Source organism: Taurulus bubalis, assembly GCF_910589615.1.
Source record: "Taurulus bubalis genome assembly, chromosome: 13".
Classification (NCBI taxonomy): Eukaryota; Metazoa; Chordata; class Actinopteri; order Perciformes; family Cottidae; genus Taurulus; species Taurulus bubalis.
Window position 1 is genome coordinate 14,347,143 of NC_136601.1, and position 23,675 is coordinate 14,370,817.

A 23,675-nucleotide genomic window follows, 5' to 3' on the forward strand; every position below is an offset into this window, starting at 1 on the left:
GAATGTATATATCCGTCATAAACACGGTTCTCCAAACAGCAGCAGCAGCCCTTCTCCCCACATACGACAACAGCGTCTCGCTTTACTGATGGTCAATGACGGTTTTAGGTTTCCCGTGCAGGGCGGAGTTGTACACATATTGTAACAATCATATCTATGGTCTCCAGCGACATCATGTGGTAAATGACAGATAAGTCAACATAAATGAGTAACTCTTATCCCACATATTTGTTTGTATTATTATAGATCTGATATTTAAATATTTGGTACAATAAATTGACTTCAGTATATATAAAACAAAATTAAAGGTAAATTATTATGATATAATCATGTACAATTCTAGGAGCTATTCAAAGGTACAACAAAGTCCAAGTATAAAAAAGCTAAATCATTTTGTTGGCAATATCAGGCAAAATAAACTTAATATAATACTGAAATGCATCAGTCAACCAACAAATACCTCACAAATGAAATATTATATACTGGTTTTGTTACTGGTTTAATAAACTATCCAGATAATTTAAATAACAAAACAATTGCAGAGTTTAATTTCAGCACCACAGACAGCGCTGTTCATTCAGGCTATGAATGGATCCAGTGAACTGATGAGCTCATTGGAGCCGATACTAAATAATCCTGCTGTCAAAGGATATCATCTCAGGATTTTAAAACCTAACCAATCTGAGTTGTTCGTGATTCAGGTCTTTCAAAAGTGGGAGCTGAATTCCATCACTGATGAAACAATAAAATACAAATACAAATCGCATCACAAAATATGCAAATTATTGCGATTGAAAACTGAAGGACACATACCTTGTCTTGGTTGGGTAAAGTTTGAGTTCTGGTATAAGTATCTCCTCCGTTAATACTGATCAGTTCACCATCTACAGGAGGAAACTGAGCGGGGAAAACCACTACGTCACTCTTCAGCGTGTCTGAGCTGAAACACACGTCATACTGCTGAGTAGACTTGGAGTAAGACCAGCTCCCGTCAGGGTGGGTGGTGATCATTGGGGCGCTGTACCTGCTGAAGCTGCCGTCTGTCCTGTGGCATTTGACAGCTATTAAACTGATGAGGCTCAGCAGAAAGATCACCGACACCGACACGATGGCGATCAGCAGATACAGGTTTAAGTCAGAGAAGCTGTCCTCCTTTGTGGGCACATGTCTGAACTGAGTCTGGATGTCAGCTGAGCTTTCAACCACCACCACGTCAATAGACACAGTAGCGGACAGGGAGGGTTCTCCGTTGTCAGAAACCAGCACCACCAAGGGGTGAGCTTTCAGGTCATTGTCACTCATCCTCCTCTTAGTCCTGATCTCACCGGTGCTGGTTCCGATCCGGAAGAGGTTGTTTCCTTTGGGCTCAGAGAGGTGATAGGAAAGCAGCGCATTGTATCCAGAGTCTGCGTCTACAGCCCTGATCTTTGCCACAAAGTATCCCGCTTCAGCAGAATAGGGGATGCTCTCACTGTTAACGGAGCCGTGCTCAGAATAGGGCGCGAGGATCGAGGGACTGTTGTCGTTCTCATCCAGGACCAAAACGTTCACAGTCACGTTGCTGCTGAGCGGAGGAACACCAGAGTCTGTGGCCTGGACTTTAAACTGGAAGCTTTTTAACTCCTCGTAGTTAAAAGACTGCAGGCTGATTATGTCTCCTGTCTCTGAGTTGATGTTTACAACTGTTGAAATTGGGAAACTTTTTGGATAATTATCCATTAATGAATAAGTCAATTTAGCATTTTCATTGGCATCTGTATCTTTTGCAGTTGTTCTTGTTACAATATCTCCCACTTTACTATTCTCTTTTACGTGAATATATACATTAGCTTCTGGGAAATGGGGCGCGTTGTCGTTAATATCAGAAATGTGCACATTGATTACAGCAGTGCTAGAAAGAGGCGGATTACCTTCATCCGTCGCAGTAATGGTTACATTGTAATTTGTTACAATTTCTCTGTCAAGGAGACCGTTAACTGTCAGAGAGTAATAGTTTTTGTAATTTGACGTTAATGTAAAAGGGACTGAATCTTTAATTTTACAAGTAGTAATGCCGTTTTTCCCTCCATCTTTATCCGTCACAGTCACCAATGCCACGACTGTTCCCATTTCAGCACTTTCCTTTACTGGACTCATTAGTGACGTTACAGAGATTTCCGGTGCGTTGTCGTTGATATCGACAACCTCTACCAGTACTTTAGAATAACCACTGCGAGGGGAAGGCCCCTGATCTGTTGCTCGCACTCGTAATTCATATGCATTGCTTTCCTCGTAATCCAAATTAGTATTCACTGTGATTTCACCGCTTTCCAGATTAACAATGAATTTTTCTGGGGAGTTCACATTTCCTCTTTTTATGAAAGCGTATTTGATGTCTGAATGTAGACCTTCATCTAAGTCGGTTGCATTTAGTTTCAGTACTATTGTCCCTATGGGTGCACTTTCACTAACTTGCACTTTATAAAGCGGCTTGCTAAACGAAGGCGTGTTATCATTACTATCTATCACATTCACAAGAATCTGCATCGTGCCAGACCTTGCAGGTTTTCCTCCGTCTACGGCGGTTAATGTTAACTTAATAGCGGCTTGTTTCTCTCGGTCTAAAGCTTTCTGCAGCACTAACTCAGCGGACGCGCTGTCCCCTCCGCTACTCACATCTATGGAGAAATGCTCGTTCGGACTTAACTTGTAGGTTTTCACTGAATTGCTGCCAGTGTCTGCATCCTGGGCTACTGGGAGCGGATACCTCTCTCCCGTTGAAGACGACTCGGAGATATTAAACACATGGGTTTGCTCGAGGAATGACGGCGCATTATCATTGATGTCAACAATATTGACCTCGATGCGATAAATACTCATGGGATGGCTCAATAGTCCCTCTATATTTAAGGAACACTTCGGTAAATTCGGACACAGCTCTTCGCGGTCTATCCTGTCGTTAACAACCAAAGCCCCTGTTCTTAAATTTGCCTCGAAATATTTCTTACTGTAGCCCGACACAATCCGAAATCCCCGTTCCTCCAGTTGCTGTGTTTGGATGTTTAAATCCTTCGCGATATTTCCCACCGCTGTGCCTTTGTCCACCTCCTCCGAAACGGAATAGGAAATCTGAGCTGCAGACCAGCCAGATAAACAAAGAAGAATGGCGCACAGCATCCACACGGCCTCGCTATACTGTTGACGACTCATCCTTTTGTTTAGAGGAAAAAAATCAGGCAACCAGACGTCATTCATCCACGAAAACGGGAAAATATCCACAAGACAGCTGAGCGCTCTTCATTCATGGACCCTCTTTCCAGACGACGTAGTTACTAACTAACCCAGCCCCCACGAAACATACAGGCTGTTTCCTATTTCACAGACAGAGGAGGAGGAGTTTTACGTCGTTAATAAAAACAATGTGTGGTCTCGAGCGACATCTTGCGTTTCTTTGATAGACCACAGTGGACTCTTTTCTCTTTTCTATGACATTAGTTAGTGTGTTTTCTTAAAAGATACACCACACATGTGTCATAATCGATTTTGTGAAGCCGCCTCTTTGTTTATTGCCAAACCTAAATACTGATAACAGAGAAAGACGCCATGAGACTCAGAGAATAATGCTTCAACTGGAAAGAGAGACGGTTATATAAAGTAGGAAATGGTTAAGTAAATTAATAATTTACTTTTGTATGACTTTTCAGAGCAGTTGCTGTTGAACATATTTAGTAATGTTCTTCCAACACCAAAGACTTTTTACAAACAGGCTGTCCGTCTTTTAGTACGGAACCCTTCATGTCGTCACTCCCACTCACTGACAATCTCTGTCACGTGTAATAACAGTTAGTCTTAAGTACATGAAGTCAAGCACGTGCCGCGAAGACGGAGGAGCGCAGAGAGGTTTCAGCACCACGGAGAGCGTCTTCGGCGTTGAGCAGTTTAAGATACCTTAACAACACTGTAGGTGCAATCTATTATACTTTTTATATTGCCAAAAAGTTCATATTCATTTGCTACTATGTATGAGGAACATAAGCTACATGTGAAAGACACAATTCACTGATTGACAGTATTAATTCTTTATGGCTCTTACCTTGTCTTGGTTGGGTAAAGTCTGAGTCCTGGTATAAGTATCTCCTCCATTAATACTGATCAGTTCACCATCTACAGGAGGAAACTGCGCAGGGAAAACCACTACGTCACTCTTCAGCGTGTCTGAGCTGAAACACACGTCATACTGCTGAGTAGACTTGGAGTAAGACCAGCTCCCGTCAGGGTGGGTGGTGATCATTGGGGCGCTGTACCTGCTGAAGCTGCCGTCTGTCCTGTGGCATTTGACAGCTATTAAACTGATGAGGCTCAGCAGAAAGATCACCGACACCGACACGATGGCGATCAGCAGATACAGGTTTAAGTCAGAGAAGCTGTCCTCCTTTGTGGGCACATGTCTGAACTGAGTCTGGATGTCAGCTGTGCTTTCAACCACCACCACGTCAATAGACACAGTAGCGGACAGGGAGGGTTCTCCGTTATCAGAAACCAGCACCACCAAGGGGTGAGCGTTCAGGTCATTGTCACTCATCCTCCTCTTAGTCCTGATCTCTCCGGTACTGGTTCCGATCCGGAAGAGATTGTTTCCTTTGGGCTGAGAGAGGTGATAGGAAAGCAGCGCATTGTATCCAGAGTCTGCGTCTACAGCCCTGATCTTTGCCACAAAGTATCCCGCTTCCGCAGAATAGGGGATGCTCTCACTGTTAACGGAGCCGTGCTCAGAATAGGGCGCGAGGATCGAGGGACTGTTGTCGTTCTCATCCAGGACTAAAACGTTCACAGTCACGTTGCTGCTGAGCGGAGGAACACCAGAGTCTGTGGCCTGAACTTTAAACTGGAAGGTTTTTAACTCCTCGTAGTTAAAAGACTGCAGGCTGACTATGTCTCCAGTCTCTGAGTTTATATTCACCATTGTAGACACGGGGACTAAGTTACTATTACTGTCCAAAAATGAATATCTAACTTTGCTATTCATTTCAATGTCAGTATCCGATGCAGATACTGTTTTAATAATTACCCCGACTTCACTGTTTTCTTTCACGTAAATATGAATCACATCTTCTGAGAAACGAGGTGAATTATCATTTACATCCGAAATATAAACAGTAATAATACTGATGTTTGAGAGGGGAGGAGTCCCTTCATCGATTGCCGAAATCTGGACGTTGTAGCGGGAGGTAATTTCTCTGTCAAGAGCCCCGTCAACAACTAGAGAATAATAGTTTTTGTAGTTTGTCTCTAGTTTAAATGGAACCTTATTTAATATTGTACATGTAACTTCACCATTTCGACCGCCATCGCTGTCTAGAACAGAAACAAGTGCGACAGCAGAACCGACATCAGCGTCCTCCTTTACAGTATCGAACAGTGACGTCACAGTGATCTCGGGGGCATTGTCGTTTACATCAATTACTTCTACCAGTACTTTACAGTGTGCAGCCATTGGTGGCTGACCCTTATCGTTTGCTTCTGCACGGATCTCGAACGCTGTATATTCCTCATAATCGACATCAGCTTTGACTGTTATCGCACCAGTCATGGGATCGATATGAAAAACCTCTAATATACGATCCTGCCCTTTACTTCTTAAGGAATAGACTATCTCCCCGTTAGTCCCCTCGTCTGCGTCGGTAGCATTTAGTGTAATCACAGTTGTCCCGATTGGCGTGTTTTCAAATATACGAGTTTTGTACAGGGGATTGCTAAACACAGGAGGATTATCATTTATGTCTAAAACGTGAATAATGACCTGTGACGTACCAGATCTCGGTGGAGTCCCTCCATCTACAGCAGTCACAGTGAGATGTATCACAGGCTGTTTCTCTCGATCTAGTGTTTTCTGTAAAACTAACTCTGCATACACGCTTTCTCCTCCTTTGATTGTAGCGAGAGAAAAATATTCATTTGGTGATAATTTAAACGCATTCACCGTGTTTTTACCGACATCTGCATCGATGGCCTCAGACAAAGCGAATTTCATTCCAGGCAGAGTATTTTCTGCTATGTCTACAGTTTGAGACTTTTCCGTGAACGACGGGTCGTTGTCGTTAACATCTAATATATTTATTTCTAAGCGATACAGCTTCAAAGGACTATTTATCACCGCCTCTACACTGACTTTGCATTTAGGTGCCTTTGCACAGAGCTCCTCTCGGTCGATTCTCTCGTTCACGTAGAGAACACCAGTCTTTACATTTACCTCGAAATATTTTCTTTTTGATCCAGTAACAATCTGAAACATACGAGATTCCAAGTCCTGAAGGCTGAGGTTTAGATCCTTCGCGATATTTCCAACAGAAGTCCCCGGATTCAATTCCTCAAAAACGGAATACGAGAGCTGTCCAGACTCCGCTTCCCAGCAACACACCAGCAGCACCAGCCATGAAACAATAGACGTCCTCATTGTTGAAGACACAATTCCATCTGGCGACTTAAACGCACATCGAAAGCAAGGAAACGCTTTCACTAATGTTACGGCTGTTAAAAATATATATACAGCATTTAGATTACGCTACATATATATTCATAATATATACATGGATGAAACCGATCTCCTCTCTGTCCTTTCGCTCTTCTCTTTGTGACAAAGCCTCGAGTAGCCGACTCGTCACCGATAACTGGGAGGAGCATGAAACCACTACGTATGAACTCTCAATGTTACGGTCTATAGTGTCACCACGTGGAGGTCTGCCACAATTACATTAATATAATTTGTCAGTTTTTTTTTTTTAAATATTTCAAAACCTTTTTTTTCAATCTCCAAAAAAACGAACAGGAAGCCACACACCATCACATTTGTTTCGTGGATTTGCATTTCTTCTTACCTTGTCTTGGTTCGGTAACGTCTGAGTTCTGGTATAAGTATCTCCTCCGTTAATACTGATCAGTTCACCATCTACAGGAGGAAACTGTGCGGGGAAAACCACTACGTCACTCTTCAGCGTGTCTGAGCTGAAACACACGTCATACTGCTGAGTAGACTTGGAGTAAGACCAGCTCCCGTCAGGGTGGGTGGTGATCATTGGGGCGCTGTACCTGCTGAAGCTGCCGTCTGTCCTGTGGCATTTGACAGCTATTAAACTGATGAGGCTCAGCAGAAAGATCACCGACACCGACACGATGGCGATCAGCAGATACAGGTTTAAGTCAGAGAAGCTGTCCTCCTTTGTGGGCACATGTCTGAACTGAGTCTGGATGTCAGCTGTGCTTTCAACCACCACCACGTCAATAGACACAGTAGCTGACAGGGAGGGTTCTCCGTTATCAGAAACCAGCACCACCAAGGGGTGAGCTTTCAGGTCATTGTCACTCATCCTCCTCTTTGTCCTGATCTCTCCGGTGCTGGTTCCGATCCGGAAGAGGTTGTTTCCTTTGGGCTCAGAGAGGTGATAGGAAAGCAGCGCATTGTACCCAGAGTCTGCGTCTACAGCCCTGATCTTTGCCACAAAGTATCCCACTTCAGCAGAATAGGGGATGCTCTCACTGTTAACGGAGCCGTGCTCAGAATAGGGCGCGAGGATCGAGGGACTGTTGTCGTTCTCATCCAGGACTAAAACGTTCACAGTCACGTTGCTGCTGAGCGGAGGAACACCAGAGTCTGTGGCCTGGACTTTAAACTGGAAGGTGTTTAACTCCTCGTAGTTAAAAGACTGCAGGCTGACTATGTCTCCAGTCTCTGAGTTTATATTCACCATTGAAGCTATATGTGTCGCCTTCGGAGAACTGTTTATAAAGCGGTACGTTGCTTTAGCATTTTCATTCAAATCTGAATCTAGTGTCGTCAGTATATGAATAGTAGTTCCAATTGCGGCATTTTCTTTCACATAAACATTGATAATAGGCTCCAGGAATTGAGGAGGATTGTCATTCACGTCAGACACTTGAACAGTGATGACGCTGGTGCTCGACAACGAGGGAGTTCCTTCATCTGTCGCTGTAATTGACACATTAAACTGGGAAACACTCTCCCTGTCAAGAGGCCCGTCAACCAACAACGAATAATAGTTTTTATAATTAGATTTTAATTTAAATGGCACCGAGCCTGTAATTTTACAGTTCGTCACACCATTTTTTCCGCCATCGTTATCAGTGATAGTCACCATAGCAATGGCTGTGCCTCTGTCAGCGTCCTCTCTCACTGGACTCATGAGTGATGAAACCGCAATTTCTGGAGCGTTATCATTGACATCAATAACTTCCACTAAGATCTTACTATGCGCACTGCGAGGAGGAGTGCCTTTATCTCGTGCCTGAACACGAATCTCAAATGCTTGATTTTCCTCATAATCAATATTGCCTTTAACGGTTATTTCTCCTGTACTGTCATTCAGGGCAAATATGTCATCAGGGTTTAAACGCCCCCTCTCTGTGAAAGAGTATACAATTTGACCATTCACACCGTCATCTAAATCAGTAGCTGACAGTGATAATAATGTTGTTCCAGCGTTTGCATTTTCAGCGACGTGGACCTTATATAAAGATTTACTGAACAAGGGTGGATTGTCATTCACATCCAGTACATTAACTTGTATCTGTAGAGTTCCCGTTTTAGGAGGTTTTCCTCCGTCTATTGCGGTCAGCGTGAGTTCAATAACAGCCTGTTTTTCTCGATCCAACGCTTTCTGCAGCACCAGCTCAGCAGACACACGCTGTTCACCAATGTTCTGTATATCCAAAGAGAAATGATCATTCGTGTTTAATTTGTAAGTCTTCACCGAGTTGGCACCTCCGTCTGCGTCATACGCTATCGGGAGTGGGTGCCTTTCTCCGACATATGAGGACTCAGACATATCTATTTTAGTTATTTCTTCCAGAAAAGACGGTGCATTGTCATTGACATCATTAATAGCAACTTCAATTCGATGGAGGCTGCGAGGGTTACTTAACACGGCTTCTACATTTAACGAGCATTTTACCGTATTAGGACAGAGCTCCTCCCGATCTATCCTCTCGCTAACGAAAAGTACTCCGGATTCATGATTTATGTCAAAATACTGTTGTTTGTATCCAGAGGTAATCTGAAGACCCGTGGAATGGAGTTGCTGTACATTGAGATTTAAATCCTTCGCGAGGTTTCCCACCGCTGTCCCTTTGTCCACCTCCTCTGAAATAGAATAGGATATCTGAGCCACGGACCAGTCGCAGAGACAAAGCAGAGTGAAAAACAGACCTCCGAGCTTATCCCATGGTTCCCGAGCAGCCATAGCTATTTAGGCAAAAGCAACGACTCCTGGTGTCTTCCTTTTGGAATGTCCAGGAAAACGAAAAATAGCTTTTTGTTTGTTTGTTATGAATCCATTCTCGTGTCGGGTCCTCTCTCTTCAGGGCTTCACTCATCTATACGCTATTTCCACAAAGCCCTGCCAGATGGTGACGTTTTCTTCTGTCATAAATGGAGGAGGAGTTTCTGAACGGTGCCCATGATATTGTTTCGTGGTCTATAGCGACATCTCGTGACACTTGTGTATGCAGAAAGACGGCCCAACAGAGAACATTGTGTTTTTACTTGAATAAATAGTAAACAGCATTAAAGAGAAACATGTTTGCTAAATAAACCACTAAAATGTATGGGTTGATTTTTGAAATCTTCACCACAACCTGTATTCCTAGGATAAATGTTATCTGTGAAATATATTTGAATACATCGGTCTTGTTGGTCATGCTATTTTTCATGACCGTAATCTGTATTCACGGAGACAAGGAAAATAACCTGCAAAATCAGCACCACGGACAGCACCCAACTCTCACCACAGAGACCAGTACCACAGAGAGCAGAATAAAGAGAAAAGGTGTTCAGTACCATGGACAGCGACCCAAAGCAGTCTTAAATAATCTCTTGCCATTGCTCAAGTAACTGCAGATTACTTTCCAAAACACAATAACACACAGTGAAAAGATATTGTCGCACTTGTACTGGAAATGTTCTTCGATCAAACCGTCGTCGACACACTTCATATTCAATAAGATACGGACAACTTTCTTGCAACGTACCAAAGCACCATCAAACCATCGCAGAGAGAAGAGCAATACTTGTGAGAGTTACGCCCCCATCTCAAGATCTCAATGATATCGAATAGTTATAAGTAGCTTCAGATAAGTGTTATTTGTGGGTAAAGTGGATATCGAATTAGAAATGAATGCAAATGATTTAATGACTTTAGAACAACACATAGACAACATGGGTCAGTCTGGAGGCATGACGATATTTTTTTCTCAATAGCTCTGGAACAAAGTTACGCACATGTTACCCGACGACAGAAAAGATACATTTCTTTGATCAAAGCGAGGTGTATCTTACCTTGTCTGTATTAGGTAACGTCTGTGTTCTGGTATAAGTATCTCCTCCGTTAATACTGATCAGTTCACCATCTACAGGAGGAAACTGAGCGGGGAAAACCACTACGTCACTCTTCAGCGTGTCTGAGCTGAAACACACGTCATACTGCTGAGTAGACTTGGAGTAAGACCAGCTCCCGTCAGGGTGGGTGGTGATCATTGGGGCGCTGTACCTGCTGAAGCTGCCGTCTGTCCTGTGGCATTTGACAGCTATTAAACTGATGAGGCTCAGCAGAAAGATCACCGACACCGACACGATGGCGATCAGCAGATACAGGTTTAAGTCAGAGAAGCTGTCCTCCTTTGTGGGCACATGCCTGAACTGAGTCTGGATGTCAGCTGTGCTTTCAACCACCACCACGTCAATAGACACAGTAGCGGACAGGGAGGGTTCTCCGTTATCAGAAACCAGCACCACCAAGGGGTGAGCTTTCAGGTCATTGTCACTCATCCTCCTCTTAGTCCTGATCTCTCCGGTGCTGGTTCCGATCCGGAAAAGATTGTTTCCTTTGGGCTCAGAGAGGTGATAGGAAAGCAGCGCATTGTACCCAGAGTCTGCGTCTACAGCCCTGATCTTTGCCACAAAGTATCCCGCTTCAGCAGAATAGGGGATGCTCTCACTGTTAACGGAGCCGTGCTCAGAATAGGGCGCGAGGATCGTGGGACTGTTGTCGTTCTCGTCCAGGACTAAAACGTTCACAGTCACGTTGCTGCTGAGCGGAGGAACACCAGAGTCTGTGGCCTGGACTTTAAACTGGAAGCTTTTTAACTCCTCGTAGTTAAAAGACTGCAGGCTGACTATGTCTCCTGTCTCTGAGTTGATGTTTATCATTGTCGACAGAGGCAGAGTTCTACTATTACCGTCTAAAAACGAGTAGCTCAGCTGACCGTTGTTGTTGACGTCAGAATCGGTTGCAGTCACCGTTTTAACAACTGTCCCTACTTTGCTGTTTTCTTTAACGTAAATATTGACTAATTCTTCCGGGAATCTTGGCGCATTGTCATTAACATCAGAAACGTAAACTGTAATAACGGTGATGTTTGAAAGAGGAGGACTCCCTTCATCGGTTGCTGAAATTGTTACATTGTACTGAGGAGTTACCTCTCTGTCCAAATGTCCGTCAACCACTAAAGAGTAATAGTTTTTGTAATTCGTCTCCAGTTTGAATGGAACCGTATTCAAGATCTCACATTTGACTTGCCCATTTTTACCACTGTCTCTGTCTAGAACGGAAACAAGTGCAATGGCAGTGCCCACATCCGCGTCCTCATTCACTGTTTTGAGCAGTGACGTCACAGTGAGCTCAGGAGCGTTGTCGTTTACATCAATGACTTCTACCAGCACTTTACTATGAGCAGACAGGGGAGGCTGGGCTTTGTCTCTCGCCTCCGCTCGGATTTCAAAAGCTTTTCGTTCCTCATAGTTGATTTTTCCTTTCACTGAAATGATCCCCGTTTCAGGATCTATTTGGAAAATATCCAGAATGTGGTCCTGATCCTGATTACGAAGAGAATAAACCACTTCACTGTTTGTGCCTTCGTCAGCGTCGGTCGCATTTAAGGTGAAGACCGCCGTCCCAAGTGGGATATTTTCAAACGTTTTAACTTTGTAAAGAGTGCTGCTGAAAATTGGCGCGTTATCATTAGCGTCGAGTACATTTATTTTAATTTCTGATGTGCCTGAATTTGGTGGTGTTCCCCCGTCTACCGCAGTTAACATGAGTTGCATATGTGCTTTTTTCTCACGGTCTAGGGATTTCTGCAGCACTAACTCTGGAGATATACTCTCCCCTCGTGTGTGTGTCGACAGGCTGAAGTATTCGTTTGGACTGAGCTTATACGCACTGACACCATTTTTACCCACATCGGCATCGCTTGCCTCCGACAACGCGAATCTAAACCCAGGCAAGGTGTTCTCTGCGATGTCCAATATTTGTGATTTCGTGGTAAAAGACGGAGCATGGTCATTCACGTCTCTAATTTCTATCTCTACGCGGTAGAGCTTTAGTGGGCTGTTTATAACTGCCTCTACGCTTACAGTGCATTTGGCTTCATCTGTGCAAAGCTCCTCTCGGTCTATCCTCTCATTGACATACAGGAATCCGGTCTTGAGATTTACCTCGAAGTATTTCCTCTTGGATCCCGTAACAACCTGAAACAAACGGGACTCCAAATCCTGCACATTGAGGTTTAGATCCTTCGCGATATTTCCGACATTAGTCCCCGGGTTTACCTCCTCTGAGACGGAGTAGGAGAGCTGCGCAGACGCCGATTCCCAGAAACAATCCAACATCACCAGCAGCAGATACGTAACAATGGACCTCCTGCTACTCGGTGAAAACATCATTCCGATCGAAAAAGAACAAAGCATATATCCACAATTGGGTTTCTTCCGCGAACGGATGAGTTGTGACAATATTTAGTCCAACACCATTTCGATGTTCAGCTTAGAGAGGAAGACTCCATAATGTCCTCCCTTCTCCCCCGAGTTTCTTTGTGATAAAAATCCACAGTCATTCCGTTTTTACCCTGGGAGGAGCCTCGACGTTACTGTGTTACGGTCTATAGCGTCACTTTGTGGTAAACTATGAGAACTACACACGTCATAAGACAACTGTAAAACACCGCTCATCATTCATGAACGCCACCGAGCAAATGGAACTCTAAATTATTGCAATACTTTAAATACATAAAAAAACAGAATGTATTTTAAAATGTATGGGAAATCTCACACCGTTTACTGCACCCTGGAATGCGGGTTTTAAGTCGTTGTGAAAGATAATATGCTGTGACTTTAATTTATTAAATTATGGTAGTAAAGAGTAGCCTATATTTTCAACAGATATTCAACGTTGACAGTGAAACGCAGTTAAACTTTAATTGCAGGACTTGATAGGACATACAACAATATTGTCTTTTTTCCTTTTACTGTATATGGTATAGTTTGCATCATATCAGCAAATGTATTGACATTTGCGGTAGAAACCCTGCAGTTTAGATGGACGTAAAATATTCCCATTATGATTTCAAACAATCACTCAACAGATTAACTATTTAAAGAGGATATAAAGAACGAAATCTTCCAACTGTGACACCTCATAAATAAACATGTCAAACATACACTGTCTTGACAACTTTTGAGCAAGTAGTCATATTAGTCCAAATTATTTTTTAACAACACACTGGACTTTGGAACAAGTAAAAAAGTTATTGCAAAGATCCAAAAGACCATAAGAGAATACGATAAAAGCATGTCTTTCCCACCACTTTCTTTTCACACTCAACACATTCAAAGATTGTCTTCAGCACCACGGACAGTGACATACAGATTGACTTGCTGAGTGAGCAGCCAATAGAGGGGGAATGGGAACAACATACGCAGATAAACATATGACAACAGCTTCATGGACTTTTGATTGAACTCAAATTAAATGAAAGATAGTGATGATACATACTTGATGCCAACGTTCTTACCTTGTCTTTGTTGGGTAAAGTCTGAGTTCTGGTATAAGTAAATGCCATGAGGGTTTTTTGACCGCTAGTCCAGTGATCTTTATTTTAGGCCGACATAAAACTGCATTTTAGCGTAAGGAATTATATTTCTGCTGAGAGGAAATGTGCAACACAGAGTCCTTAATGTATTTTATATCTTACCTTGTCTTGGTTGGGTAAAGTCTGAGTCCTGGTATAAGTATCTCCTCCATTAATACTGATCAGTTCACCATCTACAGGAGGAAACTGAGCGGGGAAAACCACTACGTCACTCTTCAGCGTGTCTGAGCTGAAACACACGTCATACTGCTGAGTAGACTTGGAGTAAGACCAGCTCCCGTCAGGGTGGGTGGTGATCATTGGGGCGCTGTACCTGCTGAAGCTGCCGTCTGTCCTGTGGCATTTGACAGCTATTAAACTGATGAGGCTCAGCAGAAAGATCACCGACACCGACACGATGGCGATCAGCAGATACAGGTTTAAGTCAGAGAAGCTGTCCTCCTTTGTGGGCACATGTCTGAACTGAGTCTGGATGTCAGCTGTGCTTTCAACCACCACCACGTCAATAGACACTGTAGCGGACAGGGAGGGTTCTCCGTTATCAGAAACCAGCACCACCAAGGGGTGAGCTTTCAGGTCATTGTCACTCATCCTCCTCTTAGTCCTGATCTCTCCGGTGCTGGTTCCGATCCGAAAGAGGTTGTTTCCTTTGGGCTCAGAGAGGTGATAGGAAAGCAGCGCATTGTATCCAGAGTCTGCGTCTACAGCCCTGATCTTTGCCACAAAGTATCCCGCTTCAGCAGAATAGGGGATGCTCTCACTGTTAACGGAGCCGTGCTCAGAATAGGGCGCGAGGATCGAGGGATTGTTGTCGTTCTCATCTAAGACTAAAACGTTCACAGTCACGTTGCTGCTGAGCGGAGGAACACCAGAGTCTGTGGCCTGGACTTTAAACTGAAAGCTTTTTAACTCCTCGTAGTTAAAAGACTGCAGGCTGACTATGTCTCCAGTCTCTGAGTTTATATTCACCATTGGAGATAATGGAGCGGAGTTATTATCACGGACTAATGAATAGCTCAGATGACCATTTTCACTAACATCTGCATCAGTTGCAGATACTGCTTTTAAGACCGTCCCAACAGGACCGTTTTCTTTCACATACATATTAATTGCAGTCTCTGAAAACTGAGGTTTGTTGTCATTTACATCAGAAACCTGAATAATAACCACGCTAGTAGCAGAGAGAGGGGGCTTACCATCATCTGATGCTTTGATAGTGATACTGTAGTGGGAAATTAGTTCCCTGTCGAGAGCTTCACTAATGACTAAAGAATAATAATTTTTATAATTTGTCTCCAGTTTAAATGGAACAGAATGTAATATCTCACATTTGACTTCACCGTTTGTGCCCCCATCTCTGTCAAGAACTGAAACAAGTGCAATGGCAGTACCGATTTCAGCGTCCTCCTTCACTGTACTGAGCAGTGACGTCACCGTGATGTCAGGCGCATTGTCATTCAGGTCCACCACCTCCACTAGTACTTTACACTGTGCTGTTAATGGTGGCTGGCCTTTGTCAGCAGCCTGCACACGAATTTCAAAGGCCGCATTTGTTTCAAAGTCAATTTTCCCTTTAACGGTTATTATTCCTGTTTCTGAATCAATTTCAAAAACTTTGAAAACCTGGTCCTGATCTTTTGAATTAAGTAAATATACAATGTCTTTGTTTGTACCCTCATCAGCGTCATTTGCAGTCACTGTTACTACTGTCGTGCCAATAGCAGCATTTTCTGTAATGCTTGTTTTATACAATGTTTTTGTAAAGGTCGGTATATTATCGTTGTTATCCAGAACATTAATAATTATCTCCGAAGTGCTTGATTTGGGCGGTGTTCCTCCATCTACAGCGGTTAGTGTGAGTTTAATTAAAGCTTGCTTTTCTCGGTCTAATGCTTTTTGAAGAACTAACTCAGCTGACACTCTCTCTCCCTTGTGCACCGCTAAAGACAAATACTCGTTATGATTTAGCTTGTATGTATTAATACTATTTTTCCCGACATCAGCATCGTAGGCCGACAGGACAGGGAATGTTGCACCCGGCAATATGCTTTCTGCTATGTCGATAGTTTGTGATTTGGCACTGAAAGAAGGGGAGTTATCATTTATGTCAAGGATATTAACCTCGATACGGTAAAGTTTCAGTGGATTGTTAATCACAGCCTCTACGTTCATTGTGCATTTTGCAGCGTTCGCACAGAGCTCTTCTCTGTCTATTCTTTCACTGACGTAGAGAAAACCTGACTTCAAATTGACATCGAAATACTTTCTTTTTGAACCAGCAACGATCTGAAACATACGCGACTCCAACTCATGCACATTAAGATTTAGATCCTTAGCGATGTTCCCAACCGAAGTCCCCGGGTTTACCTCCTCTGATACGGAATAAGAGAGCTGTCCTGATACCGCTCCACAGTTATACTCCAAGACAACAAACAGCAGATATATCCCGATGGAGGTCTTTCTTCCAGGCAGATGCATAATTCCATACAACGAGAACAAAGCATAGATCCTCAAATCCACGTGCCGTTCGCTTTTTGAGCCCAAAAGACCCTTACAAAGACCGAGTCATATGTCCGTACATTTTCGATGTTCATCTCTCTTCGCCCTGCGTCTCATTCTAACAAAGCACCGACAGAAATGGTAAATCCTTTTCAATGTGGGAGTGGTCTCGACGCATCATCGACCTGCCGGCGGTGTTACGGTCTATAGTGACGCCTCATGGCCATTTTAGATAACTACAATGTTTTGAAATACATAATCAAACATGACTTATCCTTGGAAATCACTCGAATTAACGTCAATATTGTCAGTGATAGATGACAAAAACAGCAGCATCCTCATTACTGAGTCTACTGGCTCTTACAACGAAGCAGAGTGTAATCGCCACATATTTCAGAAGTATATTTTAATTATGCAGATTCAGTGGGGTATTCAATGCACACTTGAGTTGAAGCAGCCTTTAATACCTACAAAAAAGACTTGATCCCTAGTAAAATAATACACTATGACCAGCACACGTCAGTGTCATATTTAGACAACGATGGGTCAATTACCTTTCAGACCCAACATTCAATGTAAATATACCACTATCATAATGACAAGTCAGCAAATATGTGAACTATCAAGAATTAATTTGTGTTCTCTTTATTAACTTTTTCCATGTTGAACTTGCATCCAAAACTTGAATTCAGCACCAGAACAGCAACTTTGTGTGCAGTGTCACACATAAAAGTGCATTACACGACCACTTACACAATAGATATTAAAGCAATGCTTGGAGGAAAATTCACCGATTCAAAGCAATTCGTGGAGTATTCTCAAGGTGAGGCGGAATGAGTGTCAAACTTGTTTTCAAGCAAATTAAAATCGTTTTGAGAACTTTGAACGTCGTACACACGATAACGTTCCATAGTGTCCTTTGAAGTGGTCACTCTAGAATCTCGTCTTTTCACTACTGAAAACTGACCAGGAAGCGAAAACATACATGGAGCTAATTCCATATTTAAATGTAGTGTTCATGTGAAGAAATATTCCCAGTGCACATTATGATCAGTGCAATTACTATTTTATAGCATATGTCTTATACAATCAATCACAATATATCACATGTAGTATCTAACAATTCCTGTCTTTGTTAATTTTAATTGTGTGATAATACCATTTTTATAGTAGACATTTAGATACACGATACATACATCGTTTTTTTTTTCCAGAGCTGTAAATGTGGATTGAATTTTGAATGTAAAGTTTTTATGAACTTTAGGAAAGTGATGATACTTTGTTTGGACAACTTATACAAGTAAATATAATGGCGTAAAGCTTTTACTGAATGAACTAAGGTAAAGAAAAAAAGTTTGTATATCTTACCTTGTCTTTGTTGGGTAAAGTCTGAGTTCTGGTATAAGTATCTCCTCCGTTAATACTGATCAGTTCACCATCTACAGGAGGAAACTGAGCGGGGAAAACCACTACGTCACTCTTCAGCGTGTCTGAGCTGAAACACACGTCATACTGCTGAGTAGACTTGGAGTAAGACCAGCTCCCGTCAGGGTGGGTGGTGATCATTGGGGCGCTGTACCTGCTGAAGCTGCCGTCTGTCCTGTGGCATTTGACAGCTATTAAACTGATGAGGCTCAGCAGAAAGATCACCGACACCGACACGATGGCGATCAGCAGATACAGGTTTAAGTCAGAGAAGCTGTCCTCCTTTGTGGGCACATGTCTGAACTGAGTCTGGATGTCAGCTGTGCTTTCAACCACCACCACGTCAATAGACACTGTAGCGGACAGGGAGGGTTCTCCGTTATCAGAAACCAGCACCACCAAGGGGTGAGCTTTCAGGTCATTGTCACTCATCCTCCTCTTAGTCCTGATCTCTCCGGTGCTGGTTCCGATCCGGAAGAGGTTGTTTCCTTTGGGCTCAGAGAGGTGATAGGAAAGCAGCGCATTGTATCCAGAGTCTGCGTCTACAGCCCTGATCTTTGCCACAAAGTATCCCGCTTCAGCAGAATAGGGGATGCTCTCACTGTTAACGGAGCCGTGCTCAGAATAGGGCGCGAGGATCGAGGGACTGTTGTCGTTCTCATCCAGGACTAAAACGTTCACAGTCACGTTGCTGCTGAGCGGAGGAACACCAGAGTCTGTGGCCTGGACTTTAAACTGGAAGGTGTTTAACTCCTCGTAGTTAAAAGACTGCAGGCTGACTATGTCTCCTGTCTCTGAGTTTATATTCACCATTGTTGAGAGAGGCAACGAGTTAGTATTACTTTTTGAAAATGAATAAGTCACCTGACCATTTTGATCAATATCAGCATCAATGGCTGAAACTGTTTTCATAACTGCTCCTATTGGACTGTTTTCTTTCACATAGACATTGATCATGTTGTCTGTAAATAGAGGTCTATTATCATTTACATCTGATACATGAACATTGATAACGCTCGTGCTAGAGAGAGGTGGGCTGCCCTCATCAGACGCAGTGATGCTAATACTGTATTGAGATCTGCTCTCCCTGTCAAGAGGTCCGTCCACAACCAACGAATAGTAATTCTTATAATTTGACTCTAATTTAAAAGGAACATTATTGGCAATTTCACAGTTCACCATCCCGTTTTTACCTCCGTCTTTATCAAATACTGAAACCAGTGCAATTGCGGTGCCAATGGACGCATCCTCTCTCACAGTGTCCAACAATGAGGTGACTGAAATTTCAGGAGCATTGTCATTGACATCTATCACTTCAATCAATAATTTAGCATTTGAGGTGAGAGGGGAAGAAGCTCCGTCACTAGCTTGTACTCTGATCTCAAAAGCATTATGCTCTTCAAAGTCGATATTCTTTTGATTTGTCACAGTCCCAGTTTTTTCATCTATAGCAAAAAGATCAGTTTGTTTGCCTCTACCTACTTTACTGAACGAATATAACACTTGTCCATTTTGGCCTGCATCCAAATCTGTAGCATTTATTGTGATTATTGATGATCCAATCTTAGTATTCTCATACACACTGGCTTTGTACAGAGTTTGACTGAATACAGGAGGATTATCATTAATGTCTAAGACATTTACTATAATAACCATAGTCCCTGATTTAACAGGAGTTCCTCCATCAATGGCCGTCAGCGTGAGTCTAATCACAGGCTGTGTCTCTCTGTCTAAAACTTTCTGAAGCAATAATTCGGGAGATAAACTCCCTCCTTTATGTGTAGCTAGAGAGAAGTGTTCATTTTGGCTCAGTTTGTAGGTATTTACTGTATTTTTACCGACATCTGCATCGTCAGCCGAATGCAGAGGAAACTTAGCCCCTGCTGCTGTAATCTCGGTAATGTCAATTACCTGTGACGTGCTGAGAAATGATGGTGAATTGTCATTTACATCTAAGATTGTAATTTCCATCCGGTACAATTTTAATGGGTTATTAATAACAGCTTCTACACTGAGGGAGCATGTGGGTTCATTACCGCAGAGTTCCTCTCGATCTATTCTCTCATTAACATACAGGACACCAGTCTTTAGATTTACCTCGAGATATTTCCTCTTTGATCCAGCAACGATCTGAAACATGCGGGACTCCAAGTCCTGAACATTAATGTTCAAATCTTTGGCGATATTCCCGACAACAGTCCCCAGATTTACCTCCTCTGAGACGGAGTAAGAGAGCTGCCCACATACCGTTTCCCAGTAACAATCCAGCAGCAGGAACAAGAGATAAATCCACGCAGAGCTCGTTCTGCTCGGCAAATGCATAATTCCATTCGTCGTGAAGGAGCATGAAGTAAAATATGGGAAATATTCTACAACTACCACGCGATCAAGATCAAAGATGATGTATTCTAAACCGAAATGTCGACGTTTCCATGACCAACGCAGACAGCCGCTCTTTGTCGTCCGACCTCTCTTTGTAACAAAGCCCAGCGATGCATCATCCTCTGAATCTGGGAGGAGCCCAAAGCCGCCAAAGACACCGCACAAATGTGCTGGTCTACAGTGTCTCCATGTGGACATTTACCATGACTCCATGCATAATCAAAAAATTACATTCGAAACAATTATACATTCAAATGTTCCTTTAACATGAAACAATTGCTGAAACCAAAGGGTCAAATCAGCACCGTGATTACTGAAATTCACAACAAAACGATGATACTATTTGGAATACAGCATCTTTTAAAAATAACTGAAACCCTTTATACAAAAACGCTGACAAAACTGAAGCGCATTCTGATTGCAAAGATGAATTAAACATATCTTAAAGATACATTATGAAATATGTGACTTAACGTTTAACTGTTGTAAAATGTATGTGTCTAAAACAATCGTCAACAACGTTTGGTTTTGCATCATGTCCTGGGAATGTTTCAACAGTTTAGTTCAGCACCACGGATAGCGATACACCCAGACAATCCGTGTAAATGCCATGATCGCTGCAGAGCACAAATCCTTTTTGAAGACAGTTAAACAAAATGTTACAATGTCGTAACTACACAGAACGTCGTAACACATAGATAAAGTACAGCGAGTGTTGATGCATTTTATTTCTTGCCATATGTTACACGTAATGTGCCTCTACAAACTCAATAACTTTGTTTACTTATATTTTGTATTACTTAAGTCATAGTATAATGGAGAGGAAGCGTAAATGAAAAGGGTTTTTTGACCGCTAGTCCAGTGCTCTTTATAGTAGGCAGACATACAACAGCATTTTATCAAAACGAAGTTTCACTCTGCCGATAGAAAATGTGCAACAAAGAGTCCTTAATGTATTCAATATCTTACCTTGTCTTGATTGGGTAAAGTCTGAGTTCTGGTATAAGTATCTCCTCCGTTAATACTGATCAGTTCACCATCTACAGGAGGAAACTGTGCGGGGAAAACCACTACGTCACTCTTCAGCGTGTCTGAGCTGAAACACACGTCATACTGCTGAGTAGACTTGGAGTAAGACCAGCTCCCGTCAGGGTGGGTGGTGATCATTGGGGCGCTGTACCTGCTGAAGCTGCCGTCTGTCCTGTGGCATTTGACAGCTATTAAACTGATGAGGCTCAGCAGAAAGATCACCGACACCGACACGATGGCGATCAGCAGATACAGGTTTAAGTCAGAGAAGCTGTCCTCCTTTGTGGGCACATGTCTGAACTGAGTCTGGATGTCAGCTATGCTTTCAACCACCACCACGTCAATAGACACAGTAGCGGACAGGGAGGGTTCTCCGTTATCAGAAACCAGCACCACCAAGGGGTGAGCTTTCAGGTCATTGTCACTCATCCTCCTCTTAGTCCTGATCTCTCCGGTGCTGGTTCCGATCCGGAAGAGGTTGTTTCCTTTGGGCTCAGAGAGGTGATAGGAAAGCAGCGCATTGTATCCAGAGTCTGCGTCTACAGCCCTGATCTTTGCCACAAAGTATCCCGCTTCAGCAGAATAGGGGATGCTCTCACTGTTAACGGAGCCGTGCTCAGAATAGGGCGCGAGGATCGTGGGACTGTTGTCGTTCTCGTCCAGGACTAAAACGTTCACAGTCACGTTGCTGCTGAGCGGAGGAACACCAGAGTCTGTGGCCTGGACTTTAAACTGAAAGGTGTTTAACTCCTCGTAGTTAAAAGACTGCAGACTGACTATGTCTCCAGTCTCTGAATTGATATTCACCATTGTCGAGAGAGGCAATGAGTTACTGTTACTTTTTAAAAATGAATAGGTAACATGACCATTTTGATCGATGTCAGCATCAATTGCTGAAACTGTTTTTAAAACGGCTCCTATTGGACTGTTTTCTTTCACATAGACATTGATCATGTTGTCTGTAAATAGAGGTCTATTATCATTTACATCTGATACATGAACATTGATAACGCTCGTGCTAGAGAGACGTGGGCTGCCCTCATCAGACGCAGTGATGCTAATACTGTATTGAGATCTGCTCTCCCTGTCAAGAGGTCCGTCCACAACCAACGAATAGTAATTCTTATAATTTGACTCTAATTTAAAAGGAACATTATTGTAAATTTCACAGTTCACCATCCCGTTTTTACCTCCGTCTTTATCAAATACTGAAACCAGTGCAATAGCGGTGCCAATGGACGCATCCTCTCTCACAGTGTCCAACAATGATGTCACTGAAATTTCAGGAGCATTGTCATTGACGTCTATCACTTCAATCAATAATTTAGCATGCGAGGTCATCGGCGAGGAAGCTCCGTCACTAGCTTGTACTCTGATCTCAAAAGCATTATGCTCTTCAAAGTCGATATTCTTTTTATTTGTTACTGTTCCAGTTTTTTCATCTACAGCAAAATGATCAGTTTGTTTCCCCTGGTCTATTTCAAGAAATGAATATGATATTTGTCCGTTTTGACCTAAATCTAAATCGGTAGCATTCATTGTTATTATTGACGTGCCTATCTTTACATTCTCATACACTCTGGCTTTATACAGTGTTTGACTGAATACAGGAGGATTATCATTGCTGTCTAAGACATTAACTACAATTACCATACTGCCTGATTTAGCAGGAGTTCCTCCATCAATGGCCGTCAGTGTGAGTCTAATCACAGGCTGTGTCTCTCTGTCTAAAACTTTCTGAAGCAATAACTCGACAGTTACACTCCCTCCTTTGTGTGTTACAAGAGAAAAGTGTTCATTTTGGCTCAGCTTGTAGGTATTTACTGTATTTTTACCGACGTCTGCATCGTGAGCTCGTTGCAACGGAAATTTAGCACCGGCTGCTGTACTCTCAGTAATGTTAATCACCTGTGACGTACTTCGAAAAGACGGGGAATTATCATTTACATCTAAAATGATCATTTCAATCCGGTACAGTTTTAAAGGATTATTAATAACAGCTTCTACACTGAGGGAGCATGTGGGTTCATTACCGCAGAGTTCCTCTCGATCTATTCTCTCATTAACATACAGGACACCAGTCTTTAGATTTACCTCGAGATATTTCCTCTTTGATCCAGCAACGATCTGAAACATGCGGGACTCCAAGTCCTGAACATTAATGTTCAAATCTTTGGCGATATTCCCGACAACAGTCCCCAGATTTACCTCCTCTGAGACGGAGTAAGAGAGCTGCCCACATACCGTTTCCCAGTAACAATCCAGCAGCAGGAACAAGAGATAAATCCACGCAGAGCTCGTTCTGCTCGGCAAATGCATAATTCCATTCGTCGTGAAGGAGCATGAAGTAAAATATGGGAAATATTCTACAACTACCAAGAGATCAAGATCAAAGATGATGCATGATAATCCGAAATGTCGAC

The 23,675-nt window shown here is 42.8% G+C and overlaps 7 protein-coding genes across 8 annotated transcripts in view; all 7 read right to left on the minus strand.

Moving 5' to 3' along the window:
• LOC306745575 (protocadherin alpha-C2-like) overlaps nt 1–23,675 on the minus strand; it is a gene marked incomplete at its 5' end in the record, with an annotated part of 179,663 nt that overhangs the window by 58,448 nt on the left and 97,540 nt on the right. The window contains one exon of one of the 2 annotated variants that reach the window (XM_079228389.1): nt 6,855–9,233. The exons of the other annotated variant lie outside the window; for it this stretch is intronic. Within the exon in view, the coding sequence (XP_079084515.1) occupies nt 6,855–9,233 (2,379 nt within the window). Of the gene's footprint in view, nt 1–6,854; nt 9,234–23,675 lie in introns of those variants that run through there. 2 annotated transcript variants of the gene reach the window in all.
• On the minus strand, nt 698–3,189 carry LOC306745667 (protocadherin alpha-10-like; the record flags this gene model as incomplete). The annotated part of the gene is made up of 2 exons (XM_079228500.1): nt 698–703; nt 814–3,189. 2 exons carry the CDS (start codon nt 3,187–3,189, stop codon nt 698–700), a joined length of 2,382 nt encoding a protein of 793 aa, XP_079084626.1.
• On the minus strand, nt 4,052–6,433 carry LOC306745668 (protocadherin alpha-8-like; the record flags this gene model as incomplete). The annotated part of the gene is made up of 1 exon (XM_079228501.1): nt 4,052–6,433. One exon carries the CDS (start codon nt 6,431–6,433, stop codon nt 4,052–4,054), a length of 2,382 nt encoding a protein of 793 aa, XP_079084627.1.
• Nucleotides 10,307–12,712, minus strand: LOC306745669 (protocadherin alpha-3-like; the record flags this gene model as incomplete). Its single annotated transcript, XM_079228502.1, has 1 exon — nt 10,307–12,712. One exon carries the CDS (start codon nt 12,710–12,712, stop codon nt 10,307–10,309), a length of 2,406 nt encoding a protein of 801 aa, XP_079084628.1.
• On the minus strand, nt 13,999–16,395 carry LOC306745670 (protocadherin alpha-3-like; the record flags this gene model as incomplete). Its single annotated transcript, XM_079228503.1, has 1 exon — nt 13,999–16,395. One exon carries the CDS (start codon nt 16,393–16,395, stop codon nt 13,999–14,001), a length of 2,397 nt encoding a protein of 798 aa, XP_079084629.1.
• Nucleotides 16,508–20,163, minus strand: LOC306745673 (protocadherin alpha-10-like; the record flags this gene model as incomplete). Its single annotated transcript, XM_079228506.1, has 2 exons — nt 16,508–16,534; nt 17,785–20,163. The coding sequence occupies 2 exons, from the start codon at nt 20,161–20,163 to the stop codon at nt 16,508–16,510; spliced, it is 2,406 nt and encodes an 801-aa protein (XP_079084632.1).
• Nucleotides 21,181–23,571, minus strand: LOC306745674 (protocadherin alpha-8-like; the record flags this gene model as incomplete). Its single annotated transcript, XM_079228507.1, has 1 exon — nt 21,181–23,571. The coding sequence occupies one exon, from the start codon at nt 23,569–23,571 to the stop codon at nt 21,181–21,183; it is 2,391 nt and encodes a 796-aa protein (XP_079084633.1).